The 15,501-nt window shown below is 34.8% G+C and overlaps 7 protein-coding genes across 9 annotated transcripts in view; 5 read left to right on the forward strand and 2 right to left on the reverse strand.

The window, feature by feature from the left end:
* On the forward strand, positions 386 to 2,290 carry LOC104746811 (myb-related protein Myb4-like). Of its 2 annotated transcripts, none has more exons than XM_010468340.2 (3): positions 386 to 711; positions 800 to 929; positions 1,498 to 2,290. In XM_010468340.2, exons 1-3 carry the CDS (start codon positions 579 to 581, stop codon positions 2,081 to 2,083), a joined length of 849 nt encoding a protein of 282 aa, XP_010466642.1. In that variant the 5' UTR covers positions 386 to 578; the 3' UTR covers positions 2,084 to 2,290. The 2 variants fall into 2 exon arrangements, with proteins under 2 accessions (XP_010466642.1, XP_010466641.1); XM_010468339.2 differs by lacking the exon at positions 800 to 929 and adding an exon at positions 1,186 to 1,315 and having other exon boundaries at positions 399 to 711.
* Positions 5,082 to 7,957, forward strand: LOC104746812 (pre-mRNA-splicing factor SLU7-like). Its single transcript, XM_010468341.2, has 10 exons — positions 5,082 to 5,244; positions 5,409 to 5,572; positions 5,660 to 5,772; positions 5,869 to 6,285; positions 6,391 to 6,526; positions 6,604 to 6,906; positions 7,107 to 7,323; positions 7,424 to 7,527; positions 7,618 to 7,686; positions 7,781 to 7,957. Exons 1-10 carry the CDS (start codon positions 5,229 to 5,231, stop codon positions 7,856 to 7,858), a joined length of 1,617 nt encoding a protein of 538 aa, XP_010466643.1. The 5' UTR covers positions 5,082 to 5,228; the 3' UTR covers positions 7,859 to 7,957.
* Positions 8,030 to 10,384, forward strand: LOC104746813. Of its 2 annotated transcripts, none has more exons than XM_010468343.2 (7): positions 8,030 to 8,154; positions 8,246 to 8,366; positions 8,448 to 8,491; positions 8,573 to 8,689; positions 8,786 to 8,869; positions 8,939 to 9,042; positions 9,130 to 10,384. In XM_010468343.2, exons 1-7 carry the CDS (start codon positions 8,063 to 8,065, stop codon positions 9,240 to 9,242), a joined length of 675 nt encoding a protein of 224 aa, XP_010466645.1. In that variant the 5' UTR covers positions 8,030 to 8,062; the 3' UTR covers positions 9,243 to 10,384. The 2 variants fall into 2 exon arrangements, with proteins under 2 accessions (XP_010466645.1, XP_010466644.1); XM_010468342.2 differs by having other exon boundaries at positions 8,034 to 8,154; positions 8,936 to 9,042; positions 9,130 to 10,382.
* LOC104748470 (putative F-box protein At3g23260) lies at positions 10,929 to 12,160 on the forward strand. Its single transcript, XM_010470108.2, has one exon. The coding sequence runs from the start codon at positions 10,960 to 10,962 to the stop codon at positions 12,061 to 12,063; it is 1,104 nt and encodes a 367-aa protein (XP_010468410.1). The 5' UTR covers positions 10,929 to 10,959; the 3' UTR covers positions 12,064 to 12,160.
* On the reverse strand, positions 12,557 to 13,542 carry LOC104748471. The gene is made up of 3 exons (XM_010470109.1): positions 13,407 to 13,542; positions 13,243 to 13,318; positions 12,557 to 12,984 (listed from the first exon to the last, which is right to left on the reverse strand). Exons 1-3 carry the CDS (start codon positions 13,428 to 13,430, stop codon positions 12,557 to 12,559), a joined length of 528 nt encoding a protein of 175 aa, XP_010468411.1. The 5' UTR covers positions 13,431 to 13,542.
* On the forward strand, positions 14,024 to 14,548 carry LOC109129102 (putative F-box protein At3g23260). Its single transcript, XM_019236728.1, has one exon. The coding sequence runs from the start codon at positions 14,024 to 14,026 to the stop codon at positions 14,546 to 14,548; it is 525 nt and encodes a 174-aa protein (XP_019092273.1).
* LOC104748472 (expansin-like A3) overlaps positions 14,741 to 15,501 on the reverse strand; it is a 4,758-nt gene continuing 3,997 nt past the window's right edge. Inside the window, exons 2-3 of the mRNA XM_019236729.1 lie at positions 15,320 to 15,499; positions 14,741 to 15,226 (exon numbers count right to left, since the gene is read on the reverse strand). Coding sequence (XP_019092274.1) covers positions 14,851 to 15,226; positions 15,320 to 15,499 — 556 coding nt within the window. The 3' untranslated portion in view covers positions 14,741 to 14,850. The remainder of the gene's footprint in view (positions 15,227 to 15,319; positions 15,500 to 15,501) is intronic.

Consider the following 15,501-nt stretch of genomic DNA (forward strand, 5'->3'; position numbering starts at 1 on the left):
CCCAACGTTGATTTTTGTTTGTCGTATGCATCTGTAAAACGTTGATTTTCTAAAATATATACGTGTGGGCTCATTATAATGCTCTTCGTGCGTCTATCCGACGACTTTGTTGTTTACTAGGAACTATCACTATACGCCACATCTAAAATTAGACCATCACACTCCATACACACATTTACATATACATGCAGACCCATTATTATAAAATAGTAAAGTTTTACTGTATTATTCATTCCCACATGACATATAATATACGTAAAACAAACTTTTGACTATGTTGCCAATAACCAAAAAAAAAGGAGACATCTCTCTATCTCTCTCTTTCTTTCTTTCTCTCTCTCTCTCTCTCTCTCATCCTATTTCCAAGAAGCTCACCAGTGCTTTTGAATTCTCCCACATGTCTTTTGACAATTTCAGTATATATACTCAAAGCCTCTTAGTAATATCATTCTCATGCTCATCAACACAACTCATAACAATTGATCACAGCATCCTCCTATCTTGATCGTTCGTACCCCACAAGACAAGAACTTCAACTTTTTTGTACCTGGCAATCCAAACATATTAATCAAAAAGAGATGGGAAGAGCTCCATGCTGCGAGAAGATGGGGTTGAAGAGAGGTCCATGGACGCCTGAAGAAGATCAAATCTTGATCTCTTTTATCATCAAACGTGGCCATAGTAACTGGCGAGCCCTCCCTAAGCAAGCTGGTATGTACAAATTATAATAACCCCACTTATATATTCCTCAATTTGGTTATATAAATTTCTCGACATTGATGGTAATTATCAATTACAGGTCTTTTGAGATGTGGCAAAAGCTGTCGACTTAGATGGATGAACTATCTAAAGCCTGATATTAAACGAGGCAATTTCACAAAAGAAGAGGAGGATGCTATCATCAGCTTACACCAAATCCTTGGCAATAGGTATTTTACTTCACATTCAGCCGACACACAAATTTTATTTTATTTTCTTACTATTAATAAATAACCTAAAGAAAGTAACTTTATACATACGTCTAGGTCCACTATTACTAAAGAATTTATACTATAATCCGCTCTTCAATTGCTTTTGTATTAATGTTTTCCTTTGCTATCGTCTCTAGGTGGTCNACCACTTATATAGTTTCCTCAATTTGGTTATATATAAATTTCAAGACATTGATGGTAATTATAATTACAGGTCTTTTGAGATGTGGCAAAAGCTGTAGACTAAGATGGATGAACTATCTAAAGCCTGATATTAAACGAGGCAATTTCACAAAAGAAGAGGAGGATGCTATCATCAGCTTACACCAAATCCTTGGCAATAGGTATTTTACTTCACATTCAGCCGACACACAAATTTTATTTTCTTTTCTTACTATTAATAAATCACCTAAAGAAAGTAACTTTATATATACGTCTAGGTCCACTATATTACTAAAGAATGTATACTATAATCCGCTCTTTAATTGCTTTTGTATTAATGTTTTCATTTGCTATTTGTCTCTAGGTGGTCAGCTATTGCGGCAAAACTACCAGGAAGAACAGATAACGAGATCAAGAACGTATGGCACACTCACTTGAAGAAGAGACTCGAAGATTATCAACCTGCTAAACCTAAGACAACTGGCAACAAAAAGAAGGTTACTAAACCAAAATCCGAATCCGTAATATCGAACTCGAACAGTACTAGAAGCGAATCCGAGCTAGGAAACTCATCAAACCCTTCCGGAGAAAGCTTGTTTTCGGCATCACCTTCCACTAGTGAGGTTTCTTCGATGACACTCATGAGCCACGAAGGACATAGCAACGAGACTAAGATGGATCATCAAAAAGCGGGAGACATCATAAGTACTATCGATCAAGATTGTGTTTCTTTCGAAAATTTCGGTGCGGACATCGATGAGAGCTTCTGGAACGAGACACTTTACAGCCAAGATGATCTTGAAGTTGCTGGTTTAGATGAGACGACACACCAACAGTTTCAGCACCTAGGCTCCGTTGATGATGGAATGATTTTCGATAGTGAGATGGACTTCTGGTTCGATGTATTGGCGAGAACTGGTGGGGAACAAGATCTCTTAGCCGGGCTCTAAATTAACATTTTGATAAGTAAAGTGAATTATACAGTATGGTGCAAAATTAAGTCTAAGAAACTCAAATTGCTGTTTACTAAAAAGAAACACTCTTAACTGTTGATGTGATGTAATTAGTATATTAATTAGAGCTTGTGTATTCAAGAAAATCTATTCATTTGTTTCTCCAAGATTGAGTAGTTAGCAGGTTCGAGTAATTAATAATCACTGACAAGTAATCATAGAGTATATGTAATATGTATATTAAAATGAAAAATGGTAAAAAAAAAAGTCCTCAACCGTCAAAAAAAGCCAATAGAGTTGAACTTTGTTTTGGATAAAATAATTCGATTTTCATTTTAATTGTTAATTTTTGTTGATTTCGCCAAATAAATCACCTCGTCAAGTTCACTAACGGAACTAATTAAATTACACAAAACAATGTCATTTTGACTAAATAAATAAAAATAAAAAAGTAACTAGTTTTGACTTTTGAACGCAATGAATAAACTACATATATATATATATCGCCTTCTTCTAAATTAGAATGAGAATCGTTTATACTCAATAGATGGAGGTGCATCGTCGATATCGATGCTCATTGAGCAAACCTTCTGCTTCAACATGAGGGCCCGTAACTTCTTTGGTGCTTTACTAAAATGTTTCTCAGTAAGTTTCCGGTTTTTGAATAAAGCATTCTATCGTCTAGCAAATATTTCGTAATCGTTTCAAAGGTATGGTCGAAACTCTATAGAGTATTTTCTCTACAAAGTCATAATGAAGATCAGACATCATCATTGTAATTCTCTCTAAGAAATGAGAAAGCCACTCCAATCCTTAACCTTGTTCACTTTTCGTTTGTGGATTATGTTTACTATCTTATTTAATAATTGGGCTTTTTTAAACATGGTTTTTTGTTTAATTAGTGGTTTGTGTTAATGTTGTAATGTAATCATCATTTAAGTTTAACTCCTCATATCACATTGTTGACAGAAATTTTTTTTAAATTATAATTAAACAAAATATATGAACTATTGATTTACTATTAAATTAGATAGACTAAAACTTCAAAAAAGTTTGGTTGTTGTTCTCTTACATTAACTTTGTAATGTACGAGGAGTTTGATTGGTTCCTATTGCACATACAGTTCAAGCATTTTTTCAATATGCTCAAATACTTAAACTAGAAGTGGATGTTCTTGCTTCGCACAGTGCATTTTGGAGAAAAAAATGAATGATGGTTCATGGTCAATGGTGTACCCATCCGGTATTCTCTTAAAATAATGATAATCATTTTTGGGTTATAATGTCATAAATATCTACATTTCAAAGAAGGTTTGACATATTTAAGTTTTGTTGGGAAGTACTTTGAGGATGTATCAAAAATAAAATATAAAGATGTCAAAGCCAAGCTACTATCAATGAGGAAACCTTCTGCAAATTGTTTGAAGATGGCAATATTGTATTTCTTATGTGGCGTCATTATAGAAAAGAAAAATGGTGGGAAGAAAGCAACCTCTATGGAGTCTATTTTTGTTAGAGCCGTTGATGGTTTTGATATGTGTAAAACCATCCTTTAGGGTCGATTGGCATTCGATGAGAATATGAAAGACATCTTTCATTTGATGTACCACTTTAGTGGAAATATGGATACAGAATGAGTCTTTCGTAGCACATACTAAGTAATTAGATATACTATGTGCGGAATTTAAAATTGTCTAATAAAGTTAAATTTTAAATTTTAAGTAAAATATATTTTTCAGAAGTAAATATATAAATATATTTAAAAAGATTTTACTTTAATACACTAATTTATATTTTTATATTTGAAAAATTATTATTACAACTATTATTTTTTGTCAAATTCAAAAATATTCAACTACTTATTCACAAAATATTTTACATCCAAGCAAACCGTCAAAATGTTATCTTATTAGGATGCACATATAGTTTTATTATATGGTTTACCATTAATAATGTGCTCTTACACTCAAAAATATTTTATTGTTAAAGTATGCTTTTTATCATTACCTATAAAATATCTCTATGAACAAATTAAACTAACTTTTATTCTTTTACTTTCACTTTGAAGTAGTTCCTTTTCAGCAATAATTTTTTTTTTGTGGCAGTTTCTTTAAGCACTAAAATTGTTTACTCAAAAAGTATTTTGGACAAAAACTGTGAAAAATATCTACATGATTGCAATGAGTTTATGAACAACTCAATAAAATTTGAGAAATTGAAAGACTTAGTTTGACAGAGAAAACTAAAAAATAAAAAAATTATAACTATGATGATATATGAGTATTAGATAATTTAAAGATATAAAAGAGAAACTAAAATAGATAATATAAAAATACTACAACATAATAAAGTTACAATATTTATTTTTAAATAAATAAATTTATATTGATCTTACATATATCCTTAACTGAAAAAGAGTTTTTTAAAAACATAAAATTTTTATTTTATAATTAAAATCTAAAATACTACTACATAATGAAATTAAAATATTAAAAAGAAGGAATAAACAAATAGTAAATATCCTTAACTTATATATAACATAAAATTAGAATAATTATTTTTTGACATGTTTGGTGATCTCAAATCGATATAAATTGTTAATTTTTTTTTTATATGTGTCAAAATCATATTGATAGATTTGATATATGTCGCGATCATATTAATGCTAACTTTTTTGAATATATAAATAAATATTTGTTGTTTTCTATATATAAATTTCTTTTTTACAATAGATTTAGAATTTTTACCTTTTTATTTTTTATTTTTAATATTTTAGTAAATTTACAATTAACAATATGTTATCAATACAATTGACACTTTGAATTTTCTTAAAACAAAAATTATATGCTAGAAACAAAAAATATCCCTTTTAATAATTTTGGTAAGTGAAACAACGTCGTTTTCGTAATAGACTTGTATATTGTGAAAGATCAATTGTGACTAAACGAAGTCGTTTCAGTGGTGAATCTTCGTCTTCTCTCCAGAAAGTTCGTCTTCTCTTTTTTGTGACGTCCGTCTTTTTAGTTACCGTAACGTTTTTAGGAATACAGAAAAGTATCAAAAGAAACAATCGAATCCGGCTTCGTTTGAGCATCCCTTGATCGAATTTGTCAAAAAAAGTTTTCATCTTTCAACACATCGACATGGCTACTGCATCAGGTTCGTTTTCTTCTTCTTGCTGCAATATTGACATCTCTGTTCTTGAATTTATGTTAAAAGGATTTGGCTTTATCGTCTATATAGATTGAATGGTTTTGGTACATTAATGGGTATTTAAATCAATGTATGAAATTGATGGTCTTGGCATGTAAATGTGATTGTAGTTGGGTTTAAGTCAAGAGAAGAGCATCGAAAGAAGCAAGAATTGGAGGAAGCGCGTAAAGCTGGGCTTGCTCCAGCTGAGATTGATGAGGAAGGTAAAGTGATTAACCCTCACATACCTCAGTACATGTCATCTGCTCCGTGGTATCTTAATGCTGAGAAACCTGTAAGTTTATGTTCATAAGTTGTGTTCTGTTCTACATCAATTAGATTAAGGAATGCTTAAAGATTGTGTTTTTTTTTTTTTTCTCAGAGCTTGAAACATCAGAGGAATTGGAAATCTGATCCTAACTATACGAAGTCGTGGTATGATAGAGGAGTGAGAACGTTCAAGGCAGACAAGTATAGGAAAGGAGCTTGTGAAAAGTAAGCAATGTGGTCAAGAAGAAACTCTTTTTTTTTGTTGTTTCTTTAGTTTCTTTGATTTGTGTTGTCTCTGGTTTTGAGTTTCTTTGTTTACAGCTGTGGGGCTATGACACATAGCACAAAATTGTGTATTGAGAGGCCAAGGAAGATAGGAGCAAAGTGGACTAATAAGCATATATCCCCTGATGAAAAGATTGAGTCTTTTAAACTTGATTATGATGGGAAAAGGGATAGATGGAACGGTTACGATATGAATCAATATGCTCGAGTAATTGAGAGGTATGAGGCTAGGGATGAAGCGAGAAGGAAGTTCTTGAAAGAGCAGCAACTGAAAAAGTTGGAAGAGAAGAGTAAAAAGCAGCGTGTGGATGAAGATTGTAGTGATGTTGATGATGAAGAAGAAGATGCTCTGAAACTTGATGAAGCCAAAGTTGATGAGAGCAAGCAAATGGACTTTGCTAAAGTAGAGAAACGTGTCAGAACAACAGGTGGTGGCAGCACAGGAACTGTTAGGTATGTTTGATGTTCTGATTTTTGCTTATTTTTTCTCAGTGTTTGAGCATGATCTCATAATGTTTTGGTTTGATTGATATACTTGTGATGTGCTTCTCTTTACAGGAATTTGCGTATACGTGAAGACACTGCAAAATATCTTCTGAATCTTGATGTCAATTCTGCTTATTACGATCCCAAAACCCGGTCTATGCGTGAAGATCCTCTTCCAAATGCCGATCCATATGAAAAGTTCTATTCAGTAAGTGTCCGGGACTTAAGATTTTTGCAGCTTCATTTACATTGATCTCTAATAATAGTAATCTTGAAATGTGCCAGGGAGACAATCAATACAGAATGACTGGTCAAGCCCTAGACTTCAAGAAGCTCAATGTTCACGCGTGGGAATCATTTGAGAAAGGCCAAGCGGAGATCAGCATGCAAGCTGCTCCTTCTCAAGCTGAGCTGTTATTCAAGAATTATAAAGCAGCAAAGGAAAAACTGAAGAAACAGATGAAAGAAACCATTTTGGAGAAATATGGAAATGCTGCATCTGAGGAAGAAATCCCAAGGGAGCTTTTACTAGGACAAAGCGAGAGAGAAGTCGAATATGACCGTTGTGGAAGAGTTATCAAAGGAATGGTACTACTATATGGACTACTTATCTATTATTCACTCTTGTTGCAGTTTTAGTCTTTCTGCATACTCGTTAACTTCAGAATTCATCAGTATATTGTCAAACGTTTCAGCTTTAATCTGAGCAACATAAGTAAAGGGGCATGGCTATTGTTTCTGTCAGACATGGTTAGTTTCATTGTCTTTGTTTTGTGTGTGTTTTACAGGAATCATCGGTACCTAAAAGCAAATATGAGGAAGATGTTTATATAAACAACCACACAAGTGTATGGGGTTCGTGGTGGAAAGATCACCAATGGGGATACAAATGTTGTCAGCAAACGATCAAGAACAGCTATTGTACTGGAGTTGCAGGAATCGAGGCGGCTAAGGAAACTGCAGATCTGATGAAAACCAATATCGAAAGAAAAACAAATTCTTATGGTTAGTACTGCACCTTTCTATGTAGTTGTATGGGTTTGTTTGTTGGTCTTTACATATAGCGCCTTATTGATGAGTGTGATGGCAATGTGGATGAATGCAGAGACGTCCGGTACAGTAACAGAGAAAAGACTCGCGACTTGGGGAAGTGAAACGCAAGAAGGTCTGGTTCTTGACCAGAACAAACTCGCGGAAGCTCTAAAGAAGGTATGAATATATCATCATCAATAACAACTTTTTTGGTCCTTTATTATTATGTTGCGCGGTTAGGCTAATGTCATTTGGTTTTGCAACTAGGAGGATGAGAGAAAGAGAGAGGAGAAAGATGAAAGAAAACGCAAATACAACGTCCAATGGAATGATCAGGTATGCATATCATCAATCACAACACATTGATCAAAGTTAGAGAGAATTTGTGTAAACTGAGGTAATGACACATTTGTGTTTATTAAAATTCCAGGTTACACCTGAAGAGATGGAAGCATATAGAATGAAAAGAATGCATCAGGATGATCCCATGAAGAATCTTTTGCACTAATAAAGGATTTGTTTTATAGTTTGTACTTTGTAGTTAGAAAAAAATTGTGAGAGCAAAAACCGAATTGGTTTGTTATAAATAACCGAATATTACCCTTAACCGAATCGAAATTTGCGTTCAAATTAAACCAAAACCGAAGTTTTTCTCCGGTTTACTTCGTCTTAAGAAAAAAAAATTGAATCTCAGTAGACGAATTGTTTACAAATGGTGGAGAGATTTTTTCCGACGAAGCTGAGCAACGGCGACGTGAATCGCCGGCGGGATAATCTTACTCTCCTCTCCGGTCCAGTTTCCTCGTACTTTCTTCTTCCTCCGACGCTTCTCCCTTAAAAAATTGATCCTCTCTTTGCTCTCTAACTCACTCACTCGCTGTTGTTTTCGCTACAGAGGCAAAACCTCTCTGCTTTTTCAGTTAGCTCTCAATGTCGCGAGTGCTTCTACAGACTCTCGCGTCGTCTTCATCTGTCACCGGAAAAAAATCGAATCCAATCCTCCGTTTCTCTCTCAGGTAAACCTTTTCTCTCATCGTTGCTTTGCTTTGAAATTTCTCTGAGCTTTTTTATGGAATCTAGACTCGAATTCTTCTCAGGGAATCGATCCTTCTTCTGATGTATTCAATCGAATCCAGATGAAGTAAGTAAAGAACACAAAATCAATTTACTTAAAGCTTAGTTTTAGACGAATGATTCAATTTGTGATTTGTCTACTTTGAAGATATGTGGATAATGATGAAGAAATCAGGAAGTACTTTGCTGCGTTTCATCTTCATCATGTTGTTGATTCACCATCTGCTGTTATAATCGATGATTTTGGTGATTACTTTACCCAATTGTAAAGCTTCCCCCACTCTCTCTCTCTCTCACACACACACACATTGGTTTTTCAAGATTTTTCTCAATGGTTTGATTTGAGTTTTTTCGATTTTAGGAACTCGGTAACGAGTTCTCGGGCTAGAGACATGGCGATGGTTCGGACTCTTGCTCTATGCCACAATGCTATAGTTGATGCTAAGTAAGTGAGTGAAGCCTTTTCTCTCAAATGGTAAAGAGTTGTATTGAGTGTTTGTTTTTTTTTTAGTAGGAAAGCCTTTTGTGAGCTTGTTTTATCTGAGACTAACCATGGAGATTCCCCGAGGTCGTTGTTCATATACAAACGATGGATCACGAAGATCTTTACGATAAAAGGTTGACAAAAGTTTTTTTTTTGTAATTAGAAACATTGCAACGTTTTGTGACGTTTAGTTTTGTGATATTCATTTGTGTGTGATGAAGGTCATGGTCATGGTGATGGTTCGTTTCTCTTGACAAGTAATGGTGAATCCGAGAAAAGTGCCAAGTATTCGATCGCGCTGCAATATCTCATCTTGGAGCAGATGATTGTATGATAGTTGTTAGTTAAGAGATTTTTGTGATTTATGATAGGTCTCTGTTTCTTGTTTATATTTTAGGAACTTTCATTTCGTTTAGGTTTTAGATATATCCAAGCATATTCCAGTCTAAGCTGTTCCATGTATCTACAAACTATCTTTCTACTCAGATCATTTCCATCAGATTTTGACAAAGTAGAATTCCCAAACTTCTTCAAAGAGAAGATAAACATAAGCTAGATTAAAGGTTTGGAAGGGTTCCGGCTAAATCTTTGGCACGATCACGTTCAACATCGAAAAGATGGAACGCTCTCTATTGAAATCTGGGAGCTTTGCTAAGATACACTCTGCTAATGCACCAAAGGAGTCTCTGATTATCATGTTGACGTGTTTTAGGCCAATCTCCGTGGAACTGACAACAACGTTCCCCCATCTGTTAAGGTAGTATCTCAATTCTACTCTAAAGATCCGAAGTTCAGATGTTCAAAAATTTATATGTACGTAAGGTCTTTCACTGTGACGGCGTATTGCTATGCACCACCAAGGAAGATAGAATCGTGGTTTGGAATCCTTGTTCAGGAGAAACCAAGTGGATTGAACGTAGACACATCTTTTACAAGGAAGCAGACTACTATGCTCTCGGTTACGAAAACAATGACTCCTGCAAGAAATAAAAAGTCTTGAGGATGGATCATAAGCTCTATATTCGTGATAACTACAATTATGAGTACAAAATCTATTACGTTCACTAACGATTTTTTTAAGGTTTGTTGGTAAGACTACGGAATGGCATTTACAAGTAGTCTCACGACGTGTCTGTGAAGGGAAATACATATTGGGTTGCTTCTAGTAAGTGTCAGCCATCTCATGAATTTTTACTAAGTTTTGATTTCTCAACAGAGAAATTTTGAAGTCTGTCTCTTCCTCATGAATGTCCTCGTGGTGTTAGTGGTTGGAGAAGATCAACTTTGTCTGTATGGGTGACAAAAATTAGTATTGAACCAGTTGTGTCGTGGAGTCAAGTTCTTAAAAGTGAATGTTGTCGTTAGTCTTAATAGAGAATATGACATTTCTGATAAGGTGAGTTTCTTGGCTGACGAGAAGAACGAACCTGTCTTGTGTTGTAATAAGTACATACAAGTGTATCCTAATAGTCGGAACTATACAAGCGAATTATCTTGCCCGCTTCTTCTGAATTATGTGCCAAGTTTTGATCAAATCCAACAAGGTACACATATCTATTCAATCTCTTTTTTCTTGTTATCTTTTAGGCACTTTCATATAATGTTTCATCCAAGAAGCAATCTTCAAGGCAAAACTTTTCAGTTTACTCAATCGCGACGTCGAGCACTGCTGACCTATTCTTCTCTTTTCCAAATCTTGTTTGGTCATGTCATGAAGATCTATTCACTAAGCTTAATTACCGTATTGATTTTGCCAACCCATTGGTTAGGAAAATTACTATTTTAAGATGTTTGTCATTTTTTTTTTCCAGTTTCCTAAAATTCTTGTTGTTTCGTAATAATTTTAACAAATTGTATACTTTGTGCTGCGTACTTATTAGTGCAAATATATTAATTTTTTTTAGAGAATAGGTCTTTCTTTCTTGTAGTTGGGGCTACCTTGCTCTCTCTCCATCGCTCTCCATCTCTCGCTTCACGTAATCACGTATTCTAATTAGTACATATTACAGATTTTGGTTTCGATTGACAAAGTTATTTAACCACAAGTCTCTATGGAGTGGGGAACTCTTCCGGTGGATTTGCAAGAAGAGATACTCTCTAGGGTTCCGGCTAAATCTCTGGCACGATTGCGTTCAACGTCAAAACGATGGGATGCTCTATTGAAATCTGGGAGCTTTGCTAAGATTCACTCTGCTAATGCACCAAAGGAGTCTATGGTTACCATGTTGACCGGTGATAAGGTTTACTTAGCGAGGTTCAATCTCCATGGAATTAACAACAACGTTGCTCCATCTCTTAAGTTAACATCTCAACTATACCTTAAAGATCCACACATCTGTAACGTCTTTCACTGTGATGGCTTATTATTGCTATCCACCTTTAAGGAGAATAGACTAGAGATTTGGAATCCGTGTTCAGGAGAAACCAAGTTTATTAAACCTAGAAACAACTTCTTCAAGGAATCAGACTCGTATGCTCTTGGTTACGACAACAGATCTTCCTGCAAGAAATACAAAGTCTTGAGAGTGGATCGTCAAGACCCTGTTGGTGGTATCTACAATTACGAGTACGAAATCTATGACTTCACCAATGATTCTTGGAGGGTTCTTGGTGTGACTACTGAATGGGGTTTAGAGCCAAATGATCGCGGCGTGTCTTTGAAAGGAAATAATTATTGGGCTCCTATAAGTAAGGGGCCGTGGGGATATCATAAATTCTTACTATGTTTTGATTTTTCAACAGAGGAAGTTCAAAGTATGTCTCTTCCTCAGCCGTTCCCCTACTTGGTTGCAGCTTTATCAGTGGTTAGAGAAGAGCAGCTCTGTCTGTTAGGTTATCTTGATTATGACGCTGAGCTAGAAGAATTACATGTATGGGTGACAACTAGTATCGGTTCAGTCATGTCATGGAGCAAGTTCTTTACAGTGAAACCCAATTGGAGTTGGGATCTGTTTGCTGACGGGATGATGAGTTTCTTGGCCGATGAGCAAAACAAAGTTTTAGTCTGTTGCAATAACGGGATCGACAAAAATTTCTTATACATTGTGGGAGAAACTAATCAGATACAAGATGTGGATGATCATTGTTGCGTAACTACGTCAAGATCATATTGCTCGGTTCTTATGAATTATGTTCCAAGTTTAGCCCAAATCTAATAAAATACACTTCTTGTTGAAGGCAATAGGAAAGCACTAAGCACTTCTTCTGAATCATGTTCCAAGAGTTTTTTTTTCTTTCTGTTCCAAGATTGACTTTGTAATTCTCCCACCAATCTATCCAAGTCTCTTTTGTTTTTTTTGTTTCTTTAGGAACTTTCATATTGATCAGGATTAAGATTTTCTTTGGTTGGGTAAACTTAATACTAATCAACTTTGCTTACATGTATTAACTTTACTTAATACTAACCAACTTTGCTTGAGTTATTTTATGGATTATAATACAAACGAGATGGGGTCACAACAAAAGGTTCAAATAAATGAACGATAAAGAAGAAGAGCACAAATATTTGTAGATTCATAAAGATCCCAAAATAAAGCAGTTCAAGAAAATGGGTTTTGACGATTAACGAACGAAAATTACATAAAATTATGCAACACATCGTACGTCTAGTTAAGCCTCTATCTAATACTACTAATAATTTAGAACTTTTTACATGATCTTGCATCCTTGTTGCAAATCTCCCATAACAAAGTTCTTCGGCGGTGGTGGTGTAGGCGGAAAACTCTTAGCCACCGGCTCACTCTGGTGGAACTTGTATGGTGCCGGTGCTGGTGGATGCGGATGGAACTGTTGTACATATGGTAATGGATGAGCATTCATGTATGGTGGCGGTTGATTCATCCAATAATTAGGTGGAGGATAATTTGAGAAACCGTTAGGAGCATTCATGTAACCGGACGTATATTGTTCCATCAAAAGGTCTTTTCGATTTTCTGGCTGCTTATTCGTTCCACTGTTGCTCCAAATTATAACAGCATTTTTGCCTGATTTTGTAATCTTTTCAAGTATTATCTGTGGATCGATTTTCCCAGTTACATATACCGTTTTGCTTCGCTTGTCAATCATAAAACTCACATCTGTGAAAATAAAATTATGAAAATATATTCGTTAAACAATTTGTGGAAGTATAGTATATAAAAGAGTCCAATATTAACAAAGTGGTTACAATATCGATTAATATAACAAAGAAATTGAACATGTCACAGCAAAAAAAGTGAAATATAGTGTAAAAAATATTAGCTATTCAGGGAAAGAAAAAATGTGAAGATAGTGTAAAAAATGAATGATAAATTGTAAAGTTAATTAAAGGAGAAAAGTGATATAGATTATGAAACCATTAATAGTCTTGAGTAAGTTTTCCAAGGATTTCTTCCATCCCCGCATAGGAGATTCTATCTTCAAGAGACATGTCTGCGCTTAAACACATAAGATTCATACACGCTTGAAATCATAAAATATATACACTAATTTTACAAATCTGTTATGAGTGAACGCATACCATGTGACTGGAAGATGATTCCATCGATCTAGATCAAAGATCTTTGATATTGTTCTTGAGGAACAGTAAGAAAAAAAATAAGATTGGGGAGTTTTTGGGTGGTGAAGAAATGTTTGGAAAAAATTCTATAGGGTCAAATGTATAAACAAAACCGAAATCAAGGTACTCGGATTTGGTAACGAAATATCCGAAAACTATAAATGGATTATTGGGTCATATATTTATTAAATCTTAAATACTAAATATTAAATGAAACTTAAATAGATTTTCTAAAACAAAACTATAGTAGTTGCGAGAATATTTTTGGTGCCTGCAAGTTAGGAAACTAACAAAATTAGTGTTATCTTAATCAATTAGTAAATATTAAAATACCAAACAAATTATTTCGGAAACTTTAATTATAGAAATACCATTTACAGGCAGAAACCGTAACTTAATTAGTTGCCATAAAAAATAAACGTTCCAACCAAAAATTCCTAATTATCAATATCATATCTTCATAAAGGAAATTAATAAAAGAAATATAATATATACTCAAGGAATATACGCTCATAGATACTGTTGTATTTTCAAATTCAATTTGTAAAAAAAAAAATCAGAGAAGTTTAACCAATGAAATGAAGCAAATCAGGTGTTTAAACCCAAATCATCGTGGCGTGTCTGTGAACGGAAATACTTACTGGGTTACGAATAAGAGGTCGGAGGGATATCATAAATACTTATTGTGTTATATGTCTCTTCCTCAGCCGTTCACCTACGTGGTTGCTGCTTTATCAGTGATCAGAGAAGAGCAGCTCTGTCTGGTAGGTTATCTTGATTATGACGCTGAGTTAGAAGAATTACATGTATGGGGGACAACTAGTATCGGTGAAGTCATGTCATGGAGCAAGTTCTTTACAGTGAAAACCAACTGGAGTTGTAAGCAGTTACTGTTTGCTGACGGGATGATGAGTTTCTTGGCCGATGAGCAAGAAAAAGTTTTAGTGTGTTGCAATAACGGGAATCGTTACAAATTCATATACACTGTGGCTGTGGGAGAAACTAATCACATACAATATGTGGATAATCGTGTTTGCGTGACTATGTCAAGGTCTTATTGCTCAATTCTTTTGAATTATGTTCCAAGTTTAGCCCAAATCTAATAAGGTACACTTCTTGGAGGAGGCAAAAGGAAAGCACTTTTTAAGGGTGTTAATAATTGATTAACTTCTTTAATTACGAGAAATGCATGGGATTTTTTTTTTTTTTTTAATTTGCTTGCATATTTGCAATGTATAGTGACTCTAGTTTTTTTAGATTGAACTTTGGTTCTTGAGTAGTGTACCGTGTACATATAACACATATATAGATCTTCTTAGTCCTCTTGTTTCGTATAAATAAATTCTAATATATAATCGAATCGTACATGTTTGTTGTTTGCCTAAATAAGAAGAATTGTAATGATTCAGTGCCATATGTGACTGCATGTATCACAACCTTCTTGAGCAATGTCGGTGATCTGAACCCCGGCGTCGTAGATCATCCCCGCTTTCCATGAGGCCGGAAGAACCCTCTTTGCCCAAACCGTTTTGCCATCGTACCCCCCTGTCACCGTGAACCTAAACTGTAGAGCTCCGGTTGGTACTTTGTCAGTAGCCCACACCGCTCCGTGGCTTCTAGTCATGTAACTCCACTGTGACGAACCCTCTTGAGCAATGTCGATACCTACCACTTCGGTTTGGCCTCCTTGGTACAAAAGCTTTATCGCCAAGTAATTTGGCTTTTTGCTTGCTTCTTCCACTCTCACTTGCAAATTCCTTTTACCGTAATTACAAGGAACTCTATTTTGATTTCCAAAATTTTTTCATTAGTACGAATAAATCAACTGACCATTAAAAAAAAAACCAAAAATTTAGGTGTTTCAAGAATGGAACCTTTGGTATTCAACGTCGACGATGCCTTGTTTGAGAAGATACTTGTCAGCACCAGCACTAGGCTTAGCCATAGCCCTAAAAGCTCTACTACTAAGGACAAGATCGGTTTGGCTGCCCGTGTTCAAGTCTGTGACCATCACAATGGTTCCTTTACTGGTACACAACTTGGGGTTCTTGCATCT

The sequence above is a fragment of the Camelina sativa genome, chromosome 15 (genome assembly GCF_000633955.1).
Source record: "Camelina sativa cultivar DH55 chromosome 15, Cs, whole genome shotgun sequence".
Taxonomy (NCBI): Eukaryota; Viridiplantae; Streptophyta; class Magnoliopsida; order Brassicales; family Brassicaceae; genus Camelina; species Camelina sativa.

Coding starts and splice junctions, on each gene's coding strand:
- LOC104746813 (XM_010468342.2), top strand. CDS start 8,063: ATGGTGGAGAGATTTTTTCCGACGAAGCTGAGCAACGGCGACGTGAAT. Junction 8,155..8,245: donor CTCTCCGGTCCAGTTTCCTC/GTACTTTCTTCT, acceptor TTTTCGCTACAG/AGGCAAAACCTCTCTGCTTT. Junction 8,492..8,572: donor TTCAATCGAATCCAGATGAA/GTAAGTAAAGAA, acceptor TCTACTTTGAAG/ATATGTGGATAATGATGAAG.
- LOC109129102 (XM_019236728.1), top strand. CDS start 14,024: ATGAAGCAAATCAGGTGTTTAAACCCAAATCATCGTGGCGTGTCTGTG.
- LOC104746812 (XM_010468341.2), top strand. Junction 6,907..7,106: donor GAAGAGTTATCAAAGGAATG/GTACTACTATAT, acceptor TGTGTTTTACAG/GAATCATCGGTACCTAAAAG. Junction 7,687..7,780: donor ACGTCCAATGGAATGATCAG/GTATGCATATCA, acceptor TTAAAATTCCAG/GTTACACCTGAAGAGATGGA.
- LOC104748471 (XM_010470109.1), bottom strand. CDS start 13,430: ATGGAATCATCTTCCAGTCACATG. Junction 13,319..13,406: donor AATCATCTTCCAGTCACATG/GTATGCGTTCAC, acceptor GTTTAAGCGCAG/ACATGTCTCTTGAAGATAGA. Junction 12,985..13,242: donor CTTACTCAAGACTATTAATG/GTTTCATAATCT, acceptor TTATTTTCACAG/ATGTGAGTTTTATGATTGAC.
- LOC104746811 (XM_010468340.2), top strand. CDS start 579: ATGGGAAGAGCTCCATGCTGCGAGAAGATGGGGTTGAAGAGAGGTCCA. Junction 712..799: donor AGCCCTCCCTAAGCAAGCTG/GTATGTACAAAT, acceptor TATCAATTACAG/GTCTTTTGAGATGTGGCAAA. Junction 930..1,497: donor CACCAAATCCTTGGCAATAG/GTATTTTACTTC, acceptor ATTTGTCTCTAG/GTGGTCAGCTATTGCGGCAA.
- LOC104748470 (XM_010470108.2), top strand. CDS start 10,960: ATGGAGTGGGGAACTCTTCCGGTGGATTTGCAAGAAGAGATACTCTCT.